At 34.0% G+C, this 24,144-nt stretch overlaps 2 protein-coding genes across 6 annotated transcripts; both read right to left on the bottom strand.

Annotated features, from left to right (window-relative positions):
- Positions 1-8,902: 8,902 nt before the first annotated feature.
- LOC131630491 (uncharacterized) lies at positions 8,903-16,393 on the bottom strand. 5 transcript variants are annotated; one of them, XM_058901293.1, is made up of 3 exons: positions 16,287-16,393; positions 13,952-14,016; positions 8,903-13,804 (listed from the first exon to the last, which is right to left on the bottom strand). In XM_058901293.1, the coding sequence occupies exon 3, from the start codon at positions 10,361-10,363 to the stop codon at positions 9,251-9,253; it is 1,113 nt and encodes a 370-aa protein (XP_058757276.1). In that variant the 5' UTR covers positions 10,364-13,804; positions 13,952-14,016; positions 16,287-16,393; the 3' UTR covers positions 8,903-9,250. The 5 variants fall into 5 exon arrangements, with proteins under 5 accessions (XP_058757276.1, XP_058757272.1, XP_058757256.1 ...); XM_058901289.1 differs by having other exon boundaries at positions 8,903-14,016; XM_058901273.1 differs by having other exon boundaries at positions 8,903-14,283.
- Positions 16,394-18,951: 2,558 nt separating this feature from the next.
- LOC131630521 (S-adenosylmethionine synthase 1) lies at positions 18,952-20,958 on the bottom strand. Its single transcript, XM_058901299.1, has 2 exons — positions 20,789-20,958; positions 18,952-20,334 (listed from the first exon to the last, which is right to left on the bottom strand). Exon 2 carries the CDS (start codon positions 20,323-20,325, stop codon positions 19,144-19,146), a length of 1,182 nt encoding a protein of 393 aa, XP_058757282.1. The 5' UTR covers positions 20,326-20,334; positions 20,789-20,958; the 3' UTR covers positions 18,952-19,143.
- Positions 20,959-24,144: the final 3,186 nt, after the last annotated feature.

Here is a 24,144-nt window from a genome sequence, read left to right on the forward strand (position 1 = left end):
GTCTAAGCCCAATAGATGTTCATCCTAAATCTGGATTCGAACCATATATGTCTATAGCATCTCAAATCTAAATAAAGCAAGCAATCACCAAAATTAATTTGTAAAGAAAGAATATACAACACCATGAGTAATCAATATTCATATAAACAAAGCATACTTACAAGCAAAACCCCAACAAATAGTAGTTTGCAAAGAGAAGAAACCAAATCTTCTGTGGTGTCAATCACGATCAACCAAGCTCACGGGCCCGAATCATCTGATTACAAGTCACAAATGTTGTTTTCTAAGCTATAAATTACCAAGAATGAAGTTTGATGAGTTGGGAACAAATACCCCAATACATAACCTAAAAAATATGTTTTTACCCCTTTTAACGTGTTTCTACCCAGACATTTCCGCCCGACAAATCCAGATTCGCCTGGAGAACTACACCAAAAGCGAACAACAAAAATTCAGCATTGTTTTCGACATAGCTTGAGAACCGTAACTCCAATTTGCACACTGTTTGAAGCGTTAGAAAGCTTATTCAATGCTCTTTCTAACACTTACTAAATATCAATGAAATTGATGATTTATTATTATTTGATTTGGAGCCTTATTTGTTGATGAGTTGCTCAAAATCGCATGTTTGAAATCGTGTCTTCGACATTTTATTGCTCATGCTCCAAATACGTCTCAATACCTATAAAATGAATAGAAAATTATCAAACGGTACACAAAAGTATACGTATTTACACAATAAACACAAATATACACAAAAATTGAGGCATTTGTTTGTATGAAGGTCTATTTTAACAATATACATTTTAAGCTATTAAAATTTGTTAAAACACCTTTCATAGAAAAAAGTGGGTCTATTATAGTAATTTCTATAGAAATTGCTATAATAGACCCACTTATTTTTACGAAAGTGTATTTTAACAAATACAAGACTACATATGTTTTAAAATAAGAATAAGATAGTTGAATAATTTTGTTTGATATTTGTTTTCTAAAATTGTACACAAGAGAGTATTAGAGAGTGTGTATATAGCAGTGTGTCACTTTGTTATTAGATGGATGGAGTGCAATAAGTTGTTTCAAAATTAACATAGAATACGAGGGAGGACGGTTAGTAAAAAATTAGAACAATGTTCCTATATAAAAGGAAGATGAGTGTAATTCATATGGATCTCATACAATACATATTGGAGTTCAGTTTGTTGGATGGTGGAGTTCAAAGATCAAACAAAAAGGTAAATGTTTAATTTTTTTAACACGATCGATGAATTTCATTCAATATTATTAAATTTTAATTTATTATATATTATATGAGAAAATGGTTGATACACTGACAGTGTAAAAACGTTTTACACTGTCAACTAATCACGACCATGAATCAGGACAAGTCAGACTGTAATTTTAAAAAAACTTATATGACATGGCAAAATGATTTGTTTCGATTGGATGACAGTGTAAAATTTTTTTACACTGTCAGTGCACTACCTTTAACCTCATATTATATTTCATTTTTTCTTTATTATATTACTATTAATTTAAATATTATTGTTTGTGAAATTTCCTAGAAAACCCTCCTAATAATTTATTATACATATAAAAATAAATTAAATTAATCAATTGCTTAACAACAAATAGTTTCTATAATAACTTGTTTATAAAAACAACATTTATATAATAATATGAAATATAAGATAATAAGAAAGATAGCAATAATAGTAATAAATAATCATTTACTAAGTTCTATATGATAAGAGATTTATATATAAAATATAAATAAATGAGGACATGTGTTTTAAAATAAGGCGAAGTTAATTGAATAATTTTGTGAGATATTTGTTTTCTAAAATTTTATAGTAGACTAGATAGTATTAGAGAATTTAGTATATAGCAACATGTCACCTTGTTATTAGATGGATGCAGTAAAATAAGTTAATTGTTTCAAAATTAGCATAGAAATTAGAATGCAAGGAAAGGAATGAGGAGGCTGAGTGTGTACTCTACTGTCAGAGGTGTCAAAAAAATCTATACGACCAAACTCGGAAATTTTTTTTTAATAACCAAGTTTTAAAAAAAAATATACATAACTAACCAATATTTTAAGAAAATTACCCCAATAACCATGTTTGGGGGTACTTCACACGTTGGCGCCTCCTATATTTTTTCAAATTTTTTCAGTTACCTGCGGATTTACCTGCGGATTTAGTGTTACCTGCGGAATTACCTGCGAATTTACATGCAGAATATTTTAATATTTAGTCTGCATGTAAATCCGCAGGTAAATTCGCAGGTAAATCCGCAGGTAACACTAAATCCGCAGGTAACTGAAAAAATTTGAAAAAAAATAGGAGGCGCCATATGGAATGGCGCCTACGTGTAAAACACCCCCAAACATGGTTATTTGGGTAATTTTCTTGAAATAGGGGTTAGTTATGTTGGTTATTAAAAAAAAATTTCCACCAAACTCCAATAATTAGAAATATTTTTTAAATCCTCTGCTAAATAAATACTTTTTGACCTCTTATTTTTAAGTTTCTCGTATTTTTGTTTTTAAAGAGGTATAAGTAAAAGGTTTAAAATTTAATTTGTTTGAAAAAAAAATATTTTAGTTTTTTCTTTAATTATGTATCCAAAAAAATATTTATGAAAATTAAATTTAAAAATAATTTTTTCTACAAAATAAAAAAATTGACTTTTTTTTATTTTTTTAGAAAATAAAAAATAAGACAATATTTTTTCGGAAAAAAAAGTTTAATTTTTTTCAAAATAAAAAAGGTTGCTTTTTTCGAAATTAAAAAAAAAAATCAATTTTTTAAAATAAAAAAAATCAATTTTATTTAAAAATATGTAATTTCTAAATAACATTTTAAAAAATTAAAATAAACAATTTTGTGAAAAAGTTGGGGTCGTCCCTCCTTGAATTTTAGAGGCCTTTAGTATATGGGATCTACTTATTTTGAGGCTCATTTATTTGGGAATTACTAATCCACCCTAAGAGGTGAAAAAGCACCAATATAAAAATCTGAAATTGTCCCTTAGATTTCGGAAATGTATCTTTAAATGCACCATTTGCCTCATTGAATAACGCCCCAAATGAGTGTCACCCCAAATTTTTTCAAAATTGTATTTCGGAGATGCATCTCTGGGTAAATCTAATCAATTTATTGATTATTGAGCATCCCAGTGGATTTTCCAAAAAAACATTTCTGAAGTTTTGCACTGGGAATTCAAAAACCTGTCACCTTTGCATATCACTCATTTTCGGAGATGCATTTCCAGAAATGTCAAACGTGATTTTCAATAAAATATTCACCTGCATGATCAGACCTCATACTCATTTTTGCTCAAAACCCTTCCAAAAGACCCTTCCATTCTCTATCAAGATTTTTACCCAAATCTTCATTATTGTGTTTCATCACATCAAAAGAAGCAAAAGAAGGTGGAATTCAAGATAAAGCTCGTTTATTTCAAGCCTCATTGTTCACATTAATCTTGTTTTGTAACTGAGAAACTTACGTCGAATTCGAAAATGTATTTTCGGGTTTTGTACGAATTCCTCCGGAAAGACATTTTCGGAGTCATTCTGTTTTTATTTGCCACCAATTTATTTTCAATTTCATCTATTTTTGAACATTTTATGTTATTATTTTCATTAGATATGATGCACCCCGATATTTTCTCCAAATATATTGTGTCTCTGGATGTCAAACGTATTATTGTGAAGGAGATAAATGTTGGAAACCAATTTACAAACGGACAAGTGTTTGAATTTTGTGATCACATGCTTCAATGAATTTGTACAGAGGCGTCCAAATAGGGGTTTGGTGTTGTAATATGAAGGTATCATAATGATTCAGGTAGAAGAGTTACATTTGTGACATTGACATACAAAATTAGTGGGAAGTATAGAACTCCTCTCCAAAAATTCAAATGAGATGACATTGGTTCAAGAAAATATGAATGTTCTTGTAAGTTATGTGGTTATATGCTGGCAAATAACAAATGAAAATTTAATGTGATATGCGGATTACATAATCATGACATATATGAAAGTGAGTCGGACATCCAATTGTATATCGCCTCACGCCGAAAGAAAACCTAGGGGTGAGTTTGGATAACAAAGTTCAAACCTACACCAGAATAGTATTTAACTCATTCAAACGCGATTATTTCACAAATTCTGAATGAATCAGAAATTTAAAATTTAGACTAACCCTCAAGACGATTAATTACTTGGCAGTAAGTTTCTTAAAAAATTGACATTTTTTTATAAACCTTATATACAAAGTATACATAAATTTTATTCAATTAAACCATACATATTTGTCATTCAATTAAAATACCATATATTAAGTTAAAATGGTGGTAAGGATTTTACCACCATACACCATTTGTTATTAAATAACCAGACATTATTGTTCATCAAATACAAAAAAATAATACAGATTATCAAAACTTTATACTCAAAATACAAAGAAAAATCCAACTATTGGGATTACTTGATCCCTGGTTCCTCTTTTGCCTCTTACATTGCAAGGCATTTTGTGTCTCGTCTATCATGGCTTGTATAGTGCCCATACCAGGAGTGCTTTCCACAAACTCTCCTCCCTCAATATATGTTCTCCAAATCCCCAAAATGCACCAATAGATTGAGAACACATCAACAACATGGTATGCTCTAGCATGCTCCTCTTTTAATATCTCTTGATAAGCTGACCTAGGCATACCCCAATCTTCATCTTGTATCATATAATAATGTGACACTCTATAAAACTATTGGATGTAAATGTACATCGTACTCAATTTACGAGGAGCTATCACATGGCATACATCTGCTAGGATCAAATGATCATAGAACACCTTAAATATATGATCAGTGTCTCTACGGAGGACAGTGGGAGGAGCAGACACAGTTGAAGCTTTAGGAATATCTTGTATATATCCAAATTGTTGCATGACTTGCTCAAGTAAATATGGATACATTAGTTATAACCTACAAGCCATCTAGGTGTATTCGTATGTGGCATGAAGTAGATATCGCGATGCAATCAATATAAACTCATAAGGGCTCAATTTCCTAATTCTCTCTGAACATGATGATGGAGTAAGCATATGGAAAAGCCTCAGATTAGCCTTTTGCATATGCCTGTTAGACGCTGGCCTAAGGATCTAGAGGGGGGGTGAATAGATCCAACACAGTTTTTCCGGGATTTTTACAGACTATAGCGAAAGCGGTTCTGAATCGACTTGCGTCTATTCCTGACCGCTATTGCAAAGGGTTATATGTGTTACAAAACCACAAGATATTCGAAATTCCGGATAAGGAGATATGCTATCGAATCAATACGTGTCACAACTGAATATCAATTAACTTCTAGATTGACAAACTTTGATTTACAATGCAGTAAGGTGGATTGAGCAAATAGACAAACACTTGGTGACAATATTCAAATTGATGCTAATTCAAGATGTGGTGAATTGTGATGTTTATGCAGAACTTTTAATTCACAATTTTAACACTTGAATCATTGATCAATTTAGCAATTATACCAATTATGAGCAGAATAAAAAGAAAAAGATAAAAGCGATAAGAACACGATATTTGTTTAGGCAGTTCGTCGACCGTCCTCGCTACGACTACGTCTGCCCCCAATTCCAAATTGAAATTGGGTAATCTTTCATTAATGTTGAAAGTAGTATATACAAAGAAGATAACAAAGCGATAAACGATAAACCAATTATGTCGATCCTTTGAATCTTCTTCCCCCTTAATCTTGACCAAGATCAAGGTTATCCAAGAGCTTCACTTTGATTCCCTTATGCAGTGTCTTGATTCCTTGAACTCCCCGTTCCTCAATCGTTACACTCAGCCGAATCCTCAATGAACGCCTCTTGATAAAAACCCCCAAGAACCACCCGTCGTGGAGGACAAAACCCGCAGATTTTATTCACCAACAAACCCCACAAACCTTCACCCACTAGGAATCTTCAATTCCGTTCCATGGACGTTATCGAACTCATCACTAACCCGCAACGCAAGAATGATTATGTGTAATTGTGTTGGAGATGATGAAGAACGAAGATGAGAAGCATTTGTGTATCTTTCAGTCGTTGGTGTTAATGAATAATTAACATGGAATGATATATATAGTTGCTGGTATGTTGGAGCAGAGAAAACACATAATTTGGGAAGTTTTCAGCAATTAGGTTGACCTACTTTAGTGCTTAGGTCGACCTAACAGAAGCAGAGTTGAAGTTGTCCCAGTTAGGTTGACCTGTTAGGTTGGCCTAAAATCTGTTAGGTTGACCTGCTGAGGGTTTAGGTCGACCTAAAGTCAGTTAGGTTGACCTGTTGAAGGTTTAGGTCGACCTAAATGCAGTTGTTTCCAGTTAGGTCGACCTGTTGAAGGTTTAGGTCGACCTAAAGTCAGTTGAAATGCATTTTTTGTGACTTTTCTTCAGTTTAGGTCGACCTAGGAGTGTGGGTAGGTCGACCTAACAGTGACATCTGTAAATCCCTTCAGTTTAGGTCGACCTAGGAGTGTGGGTAGGTCGACCTAACAGTGACCTTGTCAGTTTTGCTGAGTTTGCTCTAGTTTTGAGTCGACCTAGGGCTTTGCTTGGTCGACCTAACAGATGCAATACCATTTTCTGAGTGATTTGAGCTTCATAATCTTCCATTGTCTTGAGTCATTCATTTATGCTTTTGTATTTGGTTGCTTGTGATGTTTGCCATGAATCAAAAACTCATTTGTGAGTGTATGCTTGTTCTTACAAACTCCCCCTTTTTGATGATGGCAAACATTTGATTAAATGACGAAAGCTCCCCCGGTCTTGTATGCGTAAGCTCCCCCGTACTCTCAACTCATCTCCCCCTTTGTCAACATCAAAAAGAAAGAAGCCAGGAGAATAGTAGAAGAGAATAACAAAATAATCTAAACAAAACAATGTCTTACATAACACAATAGTAAAGAAATAGAGCATAATATCCAAACATATTTAAAGGTACAAACCAAGCTTAAGTTCAAGTAATAAAAGACATAATAACATGACAGAAATGATATGCAATGCAATGAAATGAACTAATGCAATACTCGCTAACGTTTGCCCAAACATGTTAGATGTATGCTTATTCTACTATTTTTATGTCCAAACATGATATGTTATGAGTAATGATGAACAACATATACATGTAAATGAGATAGGTGGAGAAGCATATAAGAAGTCACTATAAACATGTTAATTGATAGCATATTATAGTATCAATGATATTTTTGGAAGTGAACAACAAACATGTTACCACTTTCTCAATTGTAGGTATCTCGTCATCATTTCGTATAATGAAGTATATTCCTCTAGTCAATGTGGAATGATGCTTGATTTGATGATGAACTACCTTCATACTGAAAGAGATGTTAGCTTGAGCATAATCAATATATATATAAAGTAAAGGAATAAAATTAAGAAAACAAACGCATTTAGCTCAAAATTAGAGATATCTAATATCCCTAATTCCCTATGAATGTTGAAGAACTGCTCCGTTGCAAGAGGTTTGGTGAAGATGTCAGCTAGTTGCTTCTTGCTCTTCAAGTTTATGGCACTTGTGTTGTCGCACATGATAGGTATACGATCAAGCTTAATACCAAAGTCAAGAAGTTGTTGCTTGAGCCATAATATCTGCGCACAGCAGCTTCCGGCAGCTACATATTCTGCCTCAGCAGTAGATAATGCAACCGATACTTGTTTTTTTTTTGCTATGCCAACTTATCAATGAATTTGAGAATAGATGACATGTTCCACTGGTGCTCTTTCTATCGGATTTGCAGCCAGCAAAATCTGAGTCGGAGAATCCTACCAAATGACACTCATTTCCCTTCGGATACCATAGGCCATATGTAGGAGTTCCACGTAGATGTCGCAGAATTCTTTTGACAACTTTTAAGTGAGATTTCTTTGGACAAGATTGATATCTTTCTCATCTTTGTCTAGGTTAGTATTTGTTGCCATAGGTGTGTCAATCTCCTTCGCTTCACTCATTCCAAATCTTTTGAGCAGCTCCATGAGACTCATCTCAAATTCGCTCTGCATAAGCTTAGAAAATTCTTTGACAAGTTTTGCATTAGTCGACCCAAATATAATATCATCCATTTGGAATAGTTTGAAATCTTTTGAACAAGCATAGTCAAGTAAGAGGCGAATAGCTTCGAGACGTGCTACAGGAGCGTATGTCTCTTCATAATCAATACCTTCCTCTTGATTATAACCTTGGGCAACTAATCTAGCTTTGTTTCTAGTAATAACGCCGTTTTCATCAAGTTTGTTACGAAAAACCCATCTAGTGCCTATTACTTGATGAACTCCCGGATGAGGGACTAAGTCCCAAACATCATTCCGTTTAAATTGGTTTAATTCTTCTTGCATGGCCATTAGCCAATGCTCATCAAGTAATGCATCCTTAGCGTTTTTCGGCTCAACTTGTGAAACAAAAGCAAAATGATGACAGAAGTTACTTATCTTTGAGCGTGTTGTAACGCCCCTTGAGATGTCTCCTATTATATTGTCAATTGGATGGTCTTTCACATTTGTCCAGGCCTTGGGAAGGTCTTCATTGTTTGAGATGCTTTCTTTTTCATTTTCATAGTGAGACTCATCTTTCTCTCTCTCAGCATCTTTCTTTACAATACTTTCATTCTCGTCTTCCTTATCCTTGACAATGTCTTCAGTGGACGGACCTGCACCATTAAATGAAAGACCTTTCTCGACATATTTTGCATAAGATTCATCAAAAGACACGTGTACTGACTCTTCTACTATAAGTAATCTCTTATTATATATCAGATATGCTTGGCTAGATTGTGAGTAACCAAGGAATATGCCCTCATCAGCTTTAGCATATAGATGTTGTTTACTCTTAAGCCCTTAAACATAATGTCTCTTTTCTTAGTATGTTCTATTGTACAGCCAGAATTTGTAAACATTACTTTAAAATCTTTGTCACACAATTGACTTATACTTAAAAGATTATGTTTAAGACCTTCTACTAGCAGCACATCAGTTATAGTAGTGGTAGAAGGGTTACCTACACTTCCTTTACCAAGTATGGCTCCCCGATTGTTATCTCCATAGGTGACATACCCCTTTTTCTTTGCTTGAAACTCAACGAAAAGAGATAGGTCTCCAGTCATGTGTCTTGAACATCCGCTATCAAGGAACCACAACCTTTCGGCAATGTCAAGACACTTTTCCTGCAAGATTAATTTAAAGAGGGAGGTCCCCAATTTTCATTGGGTCCTTGGTAGTGAGTACACAATTTGTTGCACTTAGGCAACCATTGAAATACTCCTTTAGGAACTAAAATTCTCCTAAATTTGCATTTTTCAATGGTATGTCCCTTTTTGCAACAATAATGACAGGTAATATGATGAGAATATGGAGTTTTGCTAGTTGATACTTTTGGTACAAAAGTGTATTTACTATATAAAGGAGTATACGATCTTTTGCCTTTGTCGGAATGTTTTGCTCCATTTTTCTTTAGATATTTGTTGTATCTTCGCACAAACAGTCCCATTTCCTCATCATCGGAGTCTTCGTCATCACTTGTGTCACTATCCTTTGGCTCTCGTTTTGAGGTCTTGGAGCTCGAAGCTTTTAGAGCTATTGACTTCTTCTCTACCTCTTTCTCCATGTTCTTTTCTTTCTTTGTCCTTTTCTCACGCATGTCAAGGCATTTAAGGTGTTGTTCATGTTCCTCTAGTTTACCAAATAGAGTTGTGATATCTAAAGTGTTTAGATCATTTGCTTCCTTTATTGCTGTAACTTTGGGTTGCCATTTCCTGTTCAAACATCTTAAGATTTTGTTAGTAGCAACTGCATTGGAAACAGGTCTATCAAGAGAATTTAATCGATTTTTCAGGTGAACGAATCTTTTCTGCATGCTTTCGATGGTTTCACCATCTTCCATGTGAAAAAGTTCGAACTCTTGAGTTAGCGTATTGATCCTAGCTAGTTTGACATCATCCGTTCCCTCGTGGGCAACTTGCAATGTGTCCCACATAGCTTTAGCTGATTTACAATGGGAAACGCGATAGTATTCATCAACTCCTAGAGCTGAGATTAGAATGTTTCTCGCTTTCCAATCGTATGCATATTTCTTTTCATCTTCAGCATTCCAAGTATCTTCTGGTTTTGGAACAACTGCACCAGCTGCATTTGTCATGGTGATCTGGAATGGACCATTGACAATAGCTGTCCAGATGTTCCTATCAATTGCATTGATATGGACACACATACAATCCTTCCAATAGCCGTAGTTTTCGCCGTTGAAAACTGGAGCTCTATTATGAGCCCCTTTAGGTCCGGAAGCCATCTTTCCAATAAGTGTTTCACGTAGCACGGAATAAACCAGAGCTCTGATACCACTTGTTAGACGCTGGCCTAAGGATCTAGAGGGGGGGGGTGAATAGATCCAACACAGTTTTTCCGAGATTTTTACAGACTATAGCGAAAGCGGTTCTGAATCGACTTGCGTCTATTACGGACCGCTATTGCAAAGGGTTATATGTGTTACAAAACCACAAGATATTCGAAATTCCGGATAAGGAGATATGCTATCGAATCAATACGTGTCACAACTGAATATCAATTAACTTCTAGATTGACAAACTTTGATTTACAATGCAGTAAGGTGGATTGAGCAAATAGACAAACACTTGGTGACAATATTCAAATTGATGCTAATTCAAGATGTGGTGAATTGTGATGTTTATGCAGAACTTTTAATTCACAATTTTAACACTTGAATCATTGATCAATTTAGCAATTATACCAATTATGAGCAGAATAAAAAGAAAAAGATAAAAGCGATAAGAACACGATATTTGTTTAGGCAGTTCGTCGACCGTCCTCGCTACGACTACGTCTGCCCCCAATTCCAAATTAAAATTGGGTAATCTTTCATTAATGTTGAAAGTAGTATATACAAAGAAGATAACAAAGCGATAAACGATAAACCAATTATGTCGATCCTTTGAATCTTCTTCCCATTTAATCTTGACCAAGATCAAGGTTATCCAAGAGCTTCATTTTGATTCCCTTCTGCATTGTCTTGATTCCTTGAACTCCCCGTTCCTCAATCGTTACACTCAGCCGAATCCTCAATGAACGCCTCTTGATAAAAACCCCCAAGAACCACCCGTCGTGGAGGACAAAACCCGCAGATTTTATTCACCAACAAACCCCACAAACCTTCACCCACTAGGAATCTTCAATTCCGTTCCATGGACGTTATCAAACTCATCACTAACCCGCAACGCAAGAATGATTATGTGTAATTGTGTTGGAGATGATGAAGAACGAAGATGAGAAGCATTTGTGTATCTTTCAGTCGTTGGTGTTAATGAATAATTAACATGGAATGATATATATAGTTGCTGGTATGTTGGAGCAGAGAAAACACATAATTTGGGAAGTTTTCAGCAATTAGGTTGACCTACTTTAGTGCTTAGGTCGACCTAACAGAAGCAGAGTTGAAGTTGTCCCAGTTAGGTTGACCTGTTAGGTTGGCCTAAAATCTGTTAGGTTGACCTGCTGAGGGTTTAGGTCGACCTAAAGTCAGTTAGGTTGACCTGTTGAAGGTTTAGGTCGACCTAAATGCAGTTGTTTCCAGTTAGGTCGACCTGTTGAAGGTTTAGGTCGACCTAAAGTCAGTTGAAATGCATTTTTGTGACTTTTCTTCAGTTTAGGTCGACCTAGGAGTGTGGGTAGGTCGACCTAACAGTGACATCTGTAAATCCCTTCAGTTTAGGTCGACCTAGGAGTGTGGGTAGGTCGACCTAACAGTGACCTTGTCAGTTTTGCTGAGTTTGCTCTAGTTTTGAGTCGACCTAGGGCTTTGCTTGGTCGACCTAACAGATGCAATACCATTTTCTGAGTGATTTGAGCTTCATAATCTTCCATTGTCTTGAGTCATTCATTTATGCTTTTGTATTTGGTTGCTTGTGATGTTTGCCATGAATCAAAAACTCATTTGTGAGTGTATGCTTGTTCTTACAATGCCTATATGGAGAGGCGTCGAAAGTTCTTGTGGATCCATGCTTAAAAATGGTTCAGATGAAATACTAGTAAGGGAGTAACACAAGTTTTATGAAATATTAGTAAGAGTAAAGGTGAAAAAAATATTATTGTAAATAGACAGGTGTTTCCCTTTATTTGTCCAGTCTTTCATAAATAAATTTCACTTAACTTGGAATAGAGGTAAACCAAACAAGAGATCCCTCAGTTGTTGTTGAATTTTTTTCTTGCAGGTATAATCAAGAAGCTCGTGGATAGTAAGACTCAATAAGCAAATGCTTATCCTTGATGATGTCATGGTTTTGATGATGACAACACTTTAAGTAGTAACAACACTTGAAGTGGTCATAATGATAATAATGTAGGAAGTAAAGCAATTAGGATTATAATCACCAGTGAAATATTCACAACTTTCTGATGATGATGGTTAACTTGAAGATATATCGAGTCTCATCCAACATAAGACACAAGTAAAATGATTAAATGATTGGTATATTTGGTAAAAGGACTTGAAGCTTTAGAGTGTAAAATAAAGGAAGTGTGGAAACTCGCATGATCATGTCCGAGTAGTCAGTATATTGTAAAGACACAAGGGTGTTTGTAGAAGTGTTATAGATAAATCAAACACACACACAAAAACTATTTTTGAAGCTTCTCTTTTTTAATTAAAATCACCAAACATGTTTTTGCAGCCCAACCAGTTGTCGATACCGCGAAAATCAACAGAGTCGCCACTTACATACTTATCCTGAAAAGGAAAGGAATGCCAGCAAACCACAAAAATAAAACAATGGTCTCACGACCAGAGAAGAGGGTAAGGGAGTCGGTTACGCGAGGGGAAGGTGTTAGCACCCCTCACGCCCATCGTACTTGATGGGATCCACGCTTATGGCCTAATCTATGGGTGTGTAACAAATCTACACCTAAACTGAACTAGTATGCATGCAAAATATAGGGAAAAGAAAGAGTTATACTCGCACGGACCCTACCCTGCTGCTTACGTATCCTTTTTGAGGAATCAGAGGTACCGTAGCTCGGCTAACTAGTTTATGTTTGTTTTGTCTTTTTTAGGAGAACGAGTTACATTCGCACTCCTCTACTCGACCTTTGGAGTCTTACGCTTGGGAATGGAGCGAAAATAACAAGCTCTTAAGAAAAGAAAATCAAAGAGTATGGTTTGCGTTTTAAAGAATGCATGAGGAAAACCGAAGCTAGGGGAAAAGCTTGCTACCTATGTTGTCATACAAAGGGTACAAGACTAAACTAACCTAACAATCTATGGGGAATAAGCGAATGCAAACAAAAGTATCACACAAACGAGTCTCGCTCGTAAAGCAAACACCTACTGTCGCAAGCCAAGTAATAGAAAAACGGTCCCGCCATAGCCAAGGGGAGCGTATCACCCGAGTCAACCAAGCATTAGACCAAGGAGCTGTGAATCTTTAACCGCGGCATTGTGTTACCGGGGCAAAGAGGAGCAGAAGCAAATTGGTGCGTGCGTACACCGAGCATCAACGTCGGTCAACGTGAGCTAAGAAACGTGGGGGTTCGATTGCATGAACCCGCTTCACTTTACCCATTGGGCCTTCGACTCGACGAACTTGGGGACTTGTCCAGAGCTCTGAACTTGAAAAAAGTGAGCATAGGGACGATCTGGGGACTGAAAGTTGCGGGGGTTGATTGCTAACCCTCTCCGCTTGCCTTCTCGAGGACTTACAATGGCCTTTGTTAGGACTTCCTGCAAGCACAAACGTAAACACACCAATAAAAATAGAGCCTCTTTCGAGGGCTTGGCCAGATGAATGCCTAAGTCCTACCTCTCATGTTATTGAATGATGCGGAATAATAAAATGCGGGAAAAGATAAAATGAAACGAGATCAATACCAAACAGATTATGATCCGTAAACAGCAGCAAATAACAAAAGAAAACAAGAGATCCCGTGAGCGAGCTAGCAAAAGCAACAACAAACATGTCAGCACTCCGATTAAAATCCGCGTAAGCAATCAAGAGTCTGTGTGATGGAAGTAAATCACACACAAACGTGTGTATCGAGCATAACAAATACCATACACCTGCAAGGGAAACAGAAATCCGGACAAGCAAGTATAATGATAAAGGATGCGTGTAGAAACGCGAATTAGAGAGAGGATAAATGTCGTGTCCCGCAAATAAAGCGGAACACAAGAGTAGTTATTGACCAGAGCCTCCACGTTACCTTGCATATTAGCACACACGTTAAAGATAACAAGACACTGCAATCAGAATTGCGTTATTGTATTATAAACTAAACCGAAAATGAAATATGGAGTAGAAAATATAAACGCGGTAAGAGGCGAATAAAAAGTTGACAGGGAAACAGCTATACACATAAGGAAGTATGTACAAAATGTGTCAAAAATATGTAACAAATGAATGCAAGAGTGCGGAATGCAGACAAAGACAAAAATACACACGTTTAAAGCGAAAATACGGTATTTAATATACTTTTTAAGCATGAGTTAAGCAAAAATGAAATTGTAACATGGAATAGCAATCAAAAGCCTATCAAATATGTACACTAAAATTACGGAAGCCAAAACAAATATTTACAAGCAAAACGGTACACCGAAACGGCGAGACCGGGTAAAAACGGTAAGAACCAACTTTGTCGGAATTAAGCCAAAACTTCATGGTAAGCTATAAATGTGCTAAAGAAATCAAATATGCAATCAGAATTTACAAAATCGGCCCAGAAATGTGACTTTCGGAATAGGGGCAGTAGCAAAAACGGTAAAAGAAATCGGTCGAAACCGAAAATAAACTGCACCATCAGCTCTGAAAATATTAATTCATATGGAAAACATTTTTCGCATGCTCAAAAATTCATCATAGATCAAAAGATATGACAAATTGAAACAAAGCCGACATGACGCGTGTAAATGTCAAAACCGAGCAAAACACGATGAAAACATAAAATAGAAAAATGCAGCAACTCAGAATCAATTGAAGGCACATGGAAACAACATTTTATCACTTAGAAACAATCCACAAGCAATGCCAACAAGTTTTGTTACAAATGCATAAAAAATACTATGTTTTTTTTTAAATTTATCGATGGGAAGTGTAGTGTATTTGAACCACAAACTTGCTGCACCAAAAGTAAAAGTGCATGAAAACAGTCCCACAAAGTCATTTGAAACATACATGAACACAAGAGAATGGATCAAGGCATTTAGCAAGAGATAGTACATATGTGTGATTAAAGTTTAAGCATACAAACATAGTTTTCAAGTGGCAAACAAACAAGTATAATCCACACCAATTCACTTTTTACAAAGTAATTTCAAATACCATTTACAAAATTAGCAACAACCAAAAATTGAGCCTTCATGAAACGAATTTCAAGCCTTTATCACCAACATAATTCCAACATCTATCAATAGGCAAGTAGTGAGCACAACAATCCGCCAACACCACGTTTATGCAACATTATTAACAACAAAGAGTTTCCAACAATTTACACAAGTGTTATCAATCAACAAACCAATTCCAACATTCAAAAATTCACATGTTCATGGCACAGGTAAAATTTCCAGCATTTCACACTTTTAATCACACCATTCTCATCAATTTTCATGCTAAAACATCACCAATTAGTAGCCGAATTTTCCAGCACTTAAGCACTTATGTCAATATGTTTTTATGCATTTTCAAAGTGTCAAAACAACATGAAAACTCCATTAAATTCCCAGCTAAATTATAACATTGAAATGGCACTAGAAAAATCAACAAATCAACACCAAAACATCACCAAAAATTTCCAACAACTATGTGTTCATATAACCATATTTTTATGACTTTTTTTGAGGTTCTAAATCCACATCAAGACACTATAAACTTCCATCAACAATTCACATATTGAAATGATATTATAAAGTCACAAAATCAACATAAAACCATGATTTAGCATCATTAATTAGCAACTACAATAGCACCACTCAATATACTACCAATTATGATCAAGACAACTCTCACACTCATTCAATCAAACATGTTATGTGCTAATTTTGAATTCAAGAACAACATCGACAATTATCAACACAAACCATATCTAATTCTCATATTCAATCAATTAATTACAATTATCATGATCAACAATCAAATATCATCATCAATTATCATGCTAATTCAAATTAAAAAAACATTAGCAGTCATCAATCAAGAGTTATAGTGGATTACCGAATTGATGGATGAAATCACATGCAAAGACGATGCCGACTAGATCGTTTGTGATTTTGTAGTTTTTGATTTTTGAGAATTGAGAGAAGAGTTTTATGAGATTTTGGGTGATTTGAAGTTATGAGAGAAAAAGAGAGAAAATGGGTTAATATAGTGTATGTGGTAAATTGTCAAAAATGCCCTTAACTTTATTATTTTTGAGCTTTTTTCGAGAAACGCAAATCGGCAGAAAAATTGGGAACGGGACCAACGCCAATTCGAAGATGACTAAATTTGTGAAATTATATGCCAATTTAATCTCTCCCTCTCCCTCTCCCTCTCTCTTTCTTTAATTCTTTATTTCAAGAAAAACAAAACAAAAAATAATACTCTAAATTATCATATTTTGATTTTTTTAATTGATATAACTTTTATTTAATTATTTATATATTTAAAATATCAATGTCACGTTTAAAATATTTTTCAAATAAGTGGTCATTAAAAATAAAATTTTAAAATAATTTTAGTTAATTTTGGTGAAAAAATATTGAGCTAAGGTATAATTGTATAAGTGTATTTCAATTGAAAAAGAAAAGTTAAAAAAGATGAAGATATGTTTCAAGATGATATAGTTAAAGAAATAGTTGTGAGATAAAGAGATAATATTCAGTTATATCACTTAACTAAGTTTATCATTACTCTCTACTTATGTTATGTAGCTTTTATCCATTACATTTATTTTTATAAATTTAGAACTATAATATTGAAATAAAGGATTGACTGACCCATCGGACCGCAGAACCTATTAATATATGGGTCGGACTCATTTTTGACAACCCATGAAGTAATTGGATTGACCCACTTCAACCCCTTTATATGTTTTAGGCCCCTGGGTCAAAGCAGACAGGGTCGGGTCGGTCTATTTCACAACTCAATTTGCGTCTAAGAGTATTGATTCATTGTCTGTTAATAATGTTTTGTTCAAGAGTGACATGTCTTGTTTTATTAATGTTCTTGATTTTTCTCATATCAAGTCTACCTGCAGAGATAGGAGTGCAAAATTTCTCCCAAGAGAGGGTGACAAATTTTCTTGAGTTAATATAGATAACAAATAATATTTCAAAACCACAATTCCTCTTTATGATAATATGAAGAAAAATTAATTTAGAAATGATCAATTAATGGAACACTTACAATCAAAAAGATGTGTATAAAAATTAATTTAGAAATGATCAATTAATGGAACACTTACATTCAAAAAGATGTGTATGAATTCCATAGTATTGACAATTTAGAAGTTAGCTTGGCCAAAACTATTTTGGCAACCCTACATTTCACTTGCAAAATCTATTATCTTTTGGAAATATAGTTAATAGATAGCAATCTTAGAAGGAGAGAAATTAAATTGGTTTCTAGATGTTTCCTCTACACTTAAGATTTGAAAATTCATCAACACCTTTTATTGAATTGCGGTCACATGATAAAATTTTGGACACGCGTAAAGTCCTTATTATACAGACAACTTGATCGAACTATCTTCGTGCATTTTGATCGAACTATCTTAGTGGGCCATTTCAACACTTATAACCGAGGTTGGAGTCCAAATCTAAATAATCTTATTAATCGGTGTCTTGGTCATCTAAAAAAAATTAAAACACAAGAAATCAACTCAAATTCGATAACACATAAACTTTGGAACAATTTAAAATGTCCATGATTTCGCTAGATTAAATGGAACATTTGATGGTTGTTTTAAATGAAATTTTTGACTTACAAGCTATGGAAGAGTTTTTCTTAATTTGTTGGACACCTAGTTAGATACATTCCCTAAAAACGTGGACATTCTGACCTCTTTTCAAGAGGAACTTACAAGTATTGTTATATCGGACGAGCATTCACTAATAATATCATTGTTCCTTAGAAATTTCTATCCAAATAGAAAAATTGTTTTCATATCAATAAATGTGATGATCTTAGAAGCTTCTACCAAATAGAAAAATTGTTTTCATATCAATAATTGTGTTGATCATATAAATGAAGCATCTGTCTAAATAGAAAAACAGTTTTCATTTCAAAATTGATTGTATAACAAATGCAGATTTTTCGATATAATATTTGGTGGAACTTCATCCTCAATTAACGCGAATGATAATTTTATAAGAGAAAAAGTTAGTGTGCTTAATTTTTTGTTTCGGTTAATTTTTGTTAATCTTCTATTAATGGATTAGATTCTTTTCCCATTTTTTCTTTTGTATTTTTCATTTATTTGTTCAATTTAATTATTATTTTTAAATTTTCTCATTCAAAGCAAGAGACAAAAATAAACAAAACGTGTACAAAACTCAAGTGACCATCCATTATGAGTCATAATTTATGATGAATGGAGTACATGTAACATCAGCTTTAGTTAAAAAATGGATCAAAAGTAAACGATAAATTTAAGATATTTATTAGGATAAACACTTTTTTAATCTGAGAATAAAAATTGTTAGCACTACTCCTTACTAAATCCTGCACTTTAATTAGTTTATCTCAAAAAGTTCTTGATTAGAGATTGATATTTTGAACCTGTTACCAATATTCACAAGCAAATTATACCAAATCTTTATACATATTTCTGTCCAAAACCAAACAATTTTTGGGGTGAATACTGAATTGCATGAGTTAATCAACAGATGTATCAATATAATGGGTAGAATACTCTTTTTTTGACATTCATATAAAGTAAAATGCATTGAACATACAAACAGAGACCACTTTTTATATTGCTGCGGCAAAAAAAATCCATAAACAAGAAAAAAAAAATAGACTCGATATTAAAAGTTTTGAAAAATAGTAGATAGAGGCAAAGGCTGAAAACTCCCACCATAGATATGACTTAGGCCTTCTCCCATTTAAGAGGCTTCACCACTTCCCATGTGAAGTCAGGGTCTTCCCTACCAAAATGACCATAAGCAGCAGTCTTCAAGAACCTGCCATTTCCACCCCTCAAGAGATCAAGGTTGATGGAGATCATACCAGGCCTGAAATCAAAGGTTTCCTTCACAATCTTGAGAATCTCCCTATCAGGTATCTTGCCTGTTCCATATGTGTCAACAAAAACAGACAAAGGCTCTGGCACACCAATAGCATAGGAGACTTGCACAATGGCCCTCCTTGCAAGTCCACTTGCAACAATGCTCTTGGCAGCCTGCCTCACAATGTAGGCTCCACTCCTATCAACCTTTGTTGGGTCCTTTCCTGAGAAGGCACCGCCACCGTGTGCACCCCATCCACCGTAAGTGTCGATGATGATCTTCCTGCCAGTGAGACCAGCATCCCCATGAGGACCTCCGATAACAAAACGGCCAGAAGGGTTCAAGTGGAAAATGGTTTTTTCATCAAGGTACTTCTCTGGAATCACAGGCTTGATAACATGCTCCTTGAGATCAGCAGCAATTTCATCATTGGTAACAGTCTCATCATGCTGAGTAGAGATAAGAACAGTGTGGACACGAATAGGAACCATCGCACCCTTGTCATTGTAATACTCAACAGTAACCTGAGTCTTACCATCAGGTCTCAACCACGCACATGTACCATTCTTACGAACCTCGGTCAAACGAGCACCGAGCTTTGTTGCAAGAACATGACTCAAAGGCATCAACTCAGGAGTCTCATCAGTAGCATACCCAAACATATGCCCCTGGTCACCAGCACCAATCTCCTCCGGCTTCTTAGTGAAATGACCATGCACACCCTGAGCAATATCAGGACTCTGCTGCTCAATATTCACAAGAACCTTACAGTTGTCAGCATCAAGACCCACATCTGCAGAAACAAACCCAATATTCCTGCAAGTGTTACGAACAATCTTCTCATAATCAACATTAGCCTTGGTTGTAATCTCTCCAAAAACCATAACCAAGTTAGTCTTGGTGCAAGTTTCACATGCAACCTTGCTGTCTGAATCCTGTTCAAGACAAGCATCTAGAATAGCATCAGAGATCTGATCGCAAAGCTTGTCAGGATGTCCCTCGTTCACTGACTCAGAAGTGTATAGAAAAGTCTCTGTTGCCATCTTTAGTAGCTGCAAAACCAACCCACACAAAAATCAACAACAAATCCACACATAAACTCCACTTTTTCAACCATGCATAAATCAACCATAACCCTAAAATCTGCTAAAACCCTAAATCTCAAACCTAAATCAATGTTTAACAAATTAAAATATTCATTTACAGACAAAAATAATCTAATATTTACCATACAATCAACAATTTCTTTAAAATAACAGCATATTAGCATGCAAAATTTACCAGATCTGAAATTGTAACCGCTTAATTTCAAATTAGGTTAACCGAACAGAATTAAAAATAAAACCGGTGAAACAGAACTTAACCTAATTTCAAAAGAATAAACAAAACAAAACAAAAATACAAAAACCTAACTCAAATAGAGAAATGAAATCTACTTCATCATGAAAATCAAAACAAAAGCAAAAACCAAAAGAGGAACTAGAAATGAAGAAAAGGTGAGAGTACCTTGAAGGTAGAAGAAGAAGATTAGAGAGAAATTGTGGCTTCGCTTGAACTGGTTCTAGTTGCGGTGCGAAGCTGTACGAGTTGCAATGAGAGACTGAGAGGCTAATTTATAGGGAAAATTTTCACGAGAGTGAGAAAAGGTTGGCAGGTTTGGAAAGAGAATGACGCGTGAATGAGGTTTGATTCTGGGTTAGGTTCATCCATTTGCATGTGCGTCTCTTCTGCGAAATGGACGGTTATGATTTTGAGGTGATTGATCTGAACCGTTGATCGGTTAGGAATGGGGTTGGTGAGTGAATTCAAGTGTAAGTAAAGGTGGATTCCACACTGCAACAGCTATATCTTACTTGCTCATTTCATTTTTCTTTTTTAAAAGAAAATACAACACTCTTTTAGACAATTTATAGATATCAAGAAAAGTGTTGGTTTGGTATGGTAAATAAAATATTTAAGTGTTTTTTTTGTGAATGTATATTTAAAGTGTTTTTAAAAATTGAAATTGTATACAAAGTTAATTATAATTTTTTTATCAAAATATACTTTGATATAAAAAAAAACAATGAATATATAAAGGCGGTCGACTGATAAGCTAATTGATAATTTATAGCTTATGGGTGATGGCTGATGAGTGATAGCTAATACTCCCTTCATTCCTTATTATAAGCAAAATTTCACTTTTTAGATCAGTGTTTTAAAAACCAGACCGGTCATCAAACCGGTGAGGGTACTAGGTCACTGGTTTATTGGTCGAACCATTGGATCACTAGTCGAACCGCATGACTAAACCGGTTTAAACCGAATAATTCGGTTGAATAGACCAACTGTTATAACAAAACTATATAAGTATAAAATCTGTCGCACTGGATGATTCAGTCTCTACAAAATATAACTAATTCAAATTTTAAACATATGTATCACACATAATAAAATAGTACAAAATTATAATGTATAATTGCAAACAAAGTTTAATCGCAACATAATCTAATTGAATAATTTATAACAAAATAATTTTATTGTCAACTAAATTTAATTTCAAGAAAGGAAAAATTGTTTCAATGTTGGGATTTCCTTCTTCAATATCAAATTATCCGTAGCAAAATCAATCGTATCTGCAATTTTTTTCTTTTTTTTAATTTTATTTCTTTTATTTTTATTTTAATTTTTAATTAAAATAATCAAAACGACGTCGTTTTAATTTTTTAAAATAAAAAAATTTAAAAAATTAAAAAATGCAATTAAACCGCCGGTTTTTACGGTTTACACCGGTTTTGACCGGTTCAATGACATTTCCGATCCAGCAATTGAACCAGACCGATTACATGTCCAGTTCAACCGGTCCGACCGGCCGATCCGGTCTGGTTTTTAAAATACTGTTTTAGATACATTGAATAATTAATGTATCTAGACTATATATAGTCCTAATACATTAATTATTTAATGTATCTAAAAAGTAGAATTTTGGTTATAATAAGGAATGGAGGAGTAGCTTATAGCTAGGGGTAGGAATATGGCAGACCAACTAATAGGGGCCTACGGCTTAGCCTACATAGGCCAGGTCAGACCAGGCTTTTTTTAAGTAGAAAAGGCCTAGGCTATTTTATAAGCCTATTTAGTTAAATAAGCTAGACCGCAGGCCATAGAAAAAGCCTTTAAACCTATCAGGTCAGCCTATTTTAATAAATATGAATAAATTTATAATTTTTTATATTGTATTTGTACTTTATATCTATCATATAAGAAAAGTCTATCATTTCCTCATCTCTTAGCTATGCCACATCAGCCTCTCTTCTCACAAAATTCCACATCATTCCTTTCCCATTGTAGGATTGAACTTTAAACCTCCAACCTCTCATGATCTCGCATTTACAAATTATTTACTTTCTCTGGCCATTCACATTCACAACTGCTTACAGCACTAATGACCTCATATAATGCTTCTGCCTTCCAAGCCCCTTCTGTCTTCCAAGCCCTCCACCTTCCACGTTCCAAAACACTCTTATCATTACTATATATAACCATCATACTTTCACAGTATCTCCTAATCGTGGAAAATTTTGGTTTATACTATTTTTGCAATCACAGCCATTCCCATGACTATTCATGTGGAAAATTTTGGTTTATACTATTTTTGCAATTACAGTCATTCCCACGACTATTCATGGACAAAGCGGCAAGTTGAATTTGTAATGTATCATTCTGAAGTACTAATTGGCGTTTCATGTTATTTGCAGGTTGAATTTGTAATGTATCATTCTGAAGTACCAATTGACGTCACTCCATAGTATATGGTTCGTTTTTTACATGGTTGTTTCCAATCCCTATTTTCTTTTTTTAGTAACAATTTAAATATTGTCCTAATATGTGTTTTGGATTTTTTCTGGTGCAGACAGTAGAAAACATCGTCTATACGATTCGTTTGAAATAAATATTCTTCTTTGACTGTCCCGAAAGTTTGAGTTGTAGAAGTAGAAATCAAGTTGGCTGGTGTCAATATACAATGGAGAATCTGCTTGAAATTACTGGGTTATGCTTGCGCAAGTTTTGTCAAAAATGTAGATATTATACTATGTAAATAACATGATATTTTATATTAATTCATAGAATGAACTTTAATTTTTTATATTTTAAGTGCAAATATTAATAAATAAATCTTAATTGATTGATTTTATGTTTGAGTGATATTTATATTAAATCTTAGTAATTATAGAAATTGTAGATATTATAATATGTAAATAAGATAATATTTTATATTAATTCATAGAACTAAAGAATATTTTAGTTAGGTCAAATTAAGAAATTAAGGTTATCAATATATACAAAGTTAGTTTTATAAAATATTATTGATATTTATTTATTATAAGGTCGAACAAAACAAAAAATAAAGATAAAATATTACAAATTAAAAATGTATACATAATTTTGAAATTTATAAGAAAATAGAATCAAAGAGTAAAGAAAAAAACATTATATTTGTTTAGGTAAATAAAGAGTTTTGAAATGAAAAGACATAAATCATTTACCTATAAAAAAATTAAATATCATAATCATTTTACTTGATTGCAACTTTAATTTTTGATTTAATCTGATTGCAACTTTTGATTGATTATTTTTAATTTTTTGATTTAATGTGATTACAATTTTTAACTTCTTATCCATAATAATCCAAGCATTATGGTATGGTTTGTTGAAATAATGAAGCAGCACACTTATTTTCTTGATATGGAAATAATTGGTATATTATTGCAAATTTTAATAAATAAATTTCATTGATTAATTGATTTTATCTTTGAGTGATATTTATATTAAATCTGAGTAGCTATAAAAATTATAGATATTATAATATATAAATAACATAA

Source organism: Vicia villosa, linkage group LG1 (genome assembly GCF_029867415.1).
Source record: "Vicia villosa cultivar HV-30 ecotype Madison, WI linkage group LG1, Vvil1.0, whole genome shotgun sequence".
Taxonomy (NCBI): Eukaryota; Viridiplantae; Streptophyta; class Magnoliopsida; order Fabales; family Fabaceae; genus Vicia; species Vicia villosa.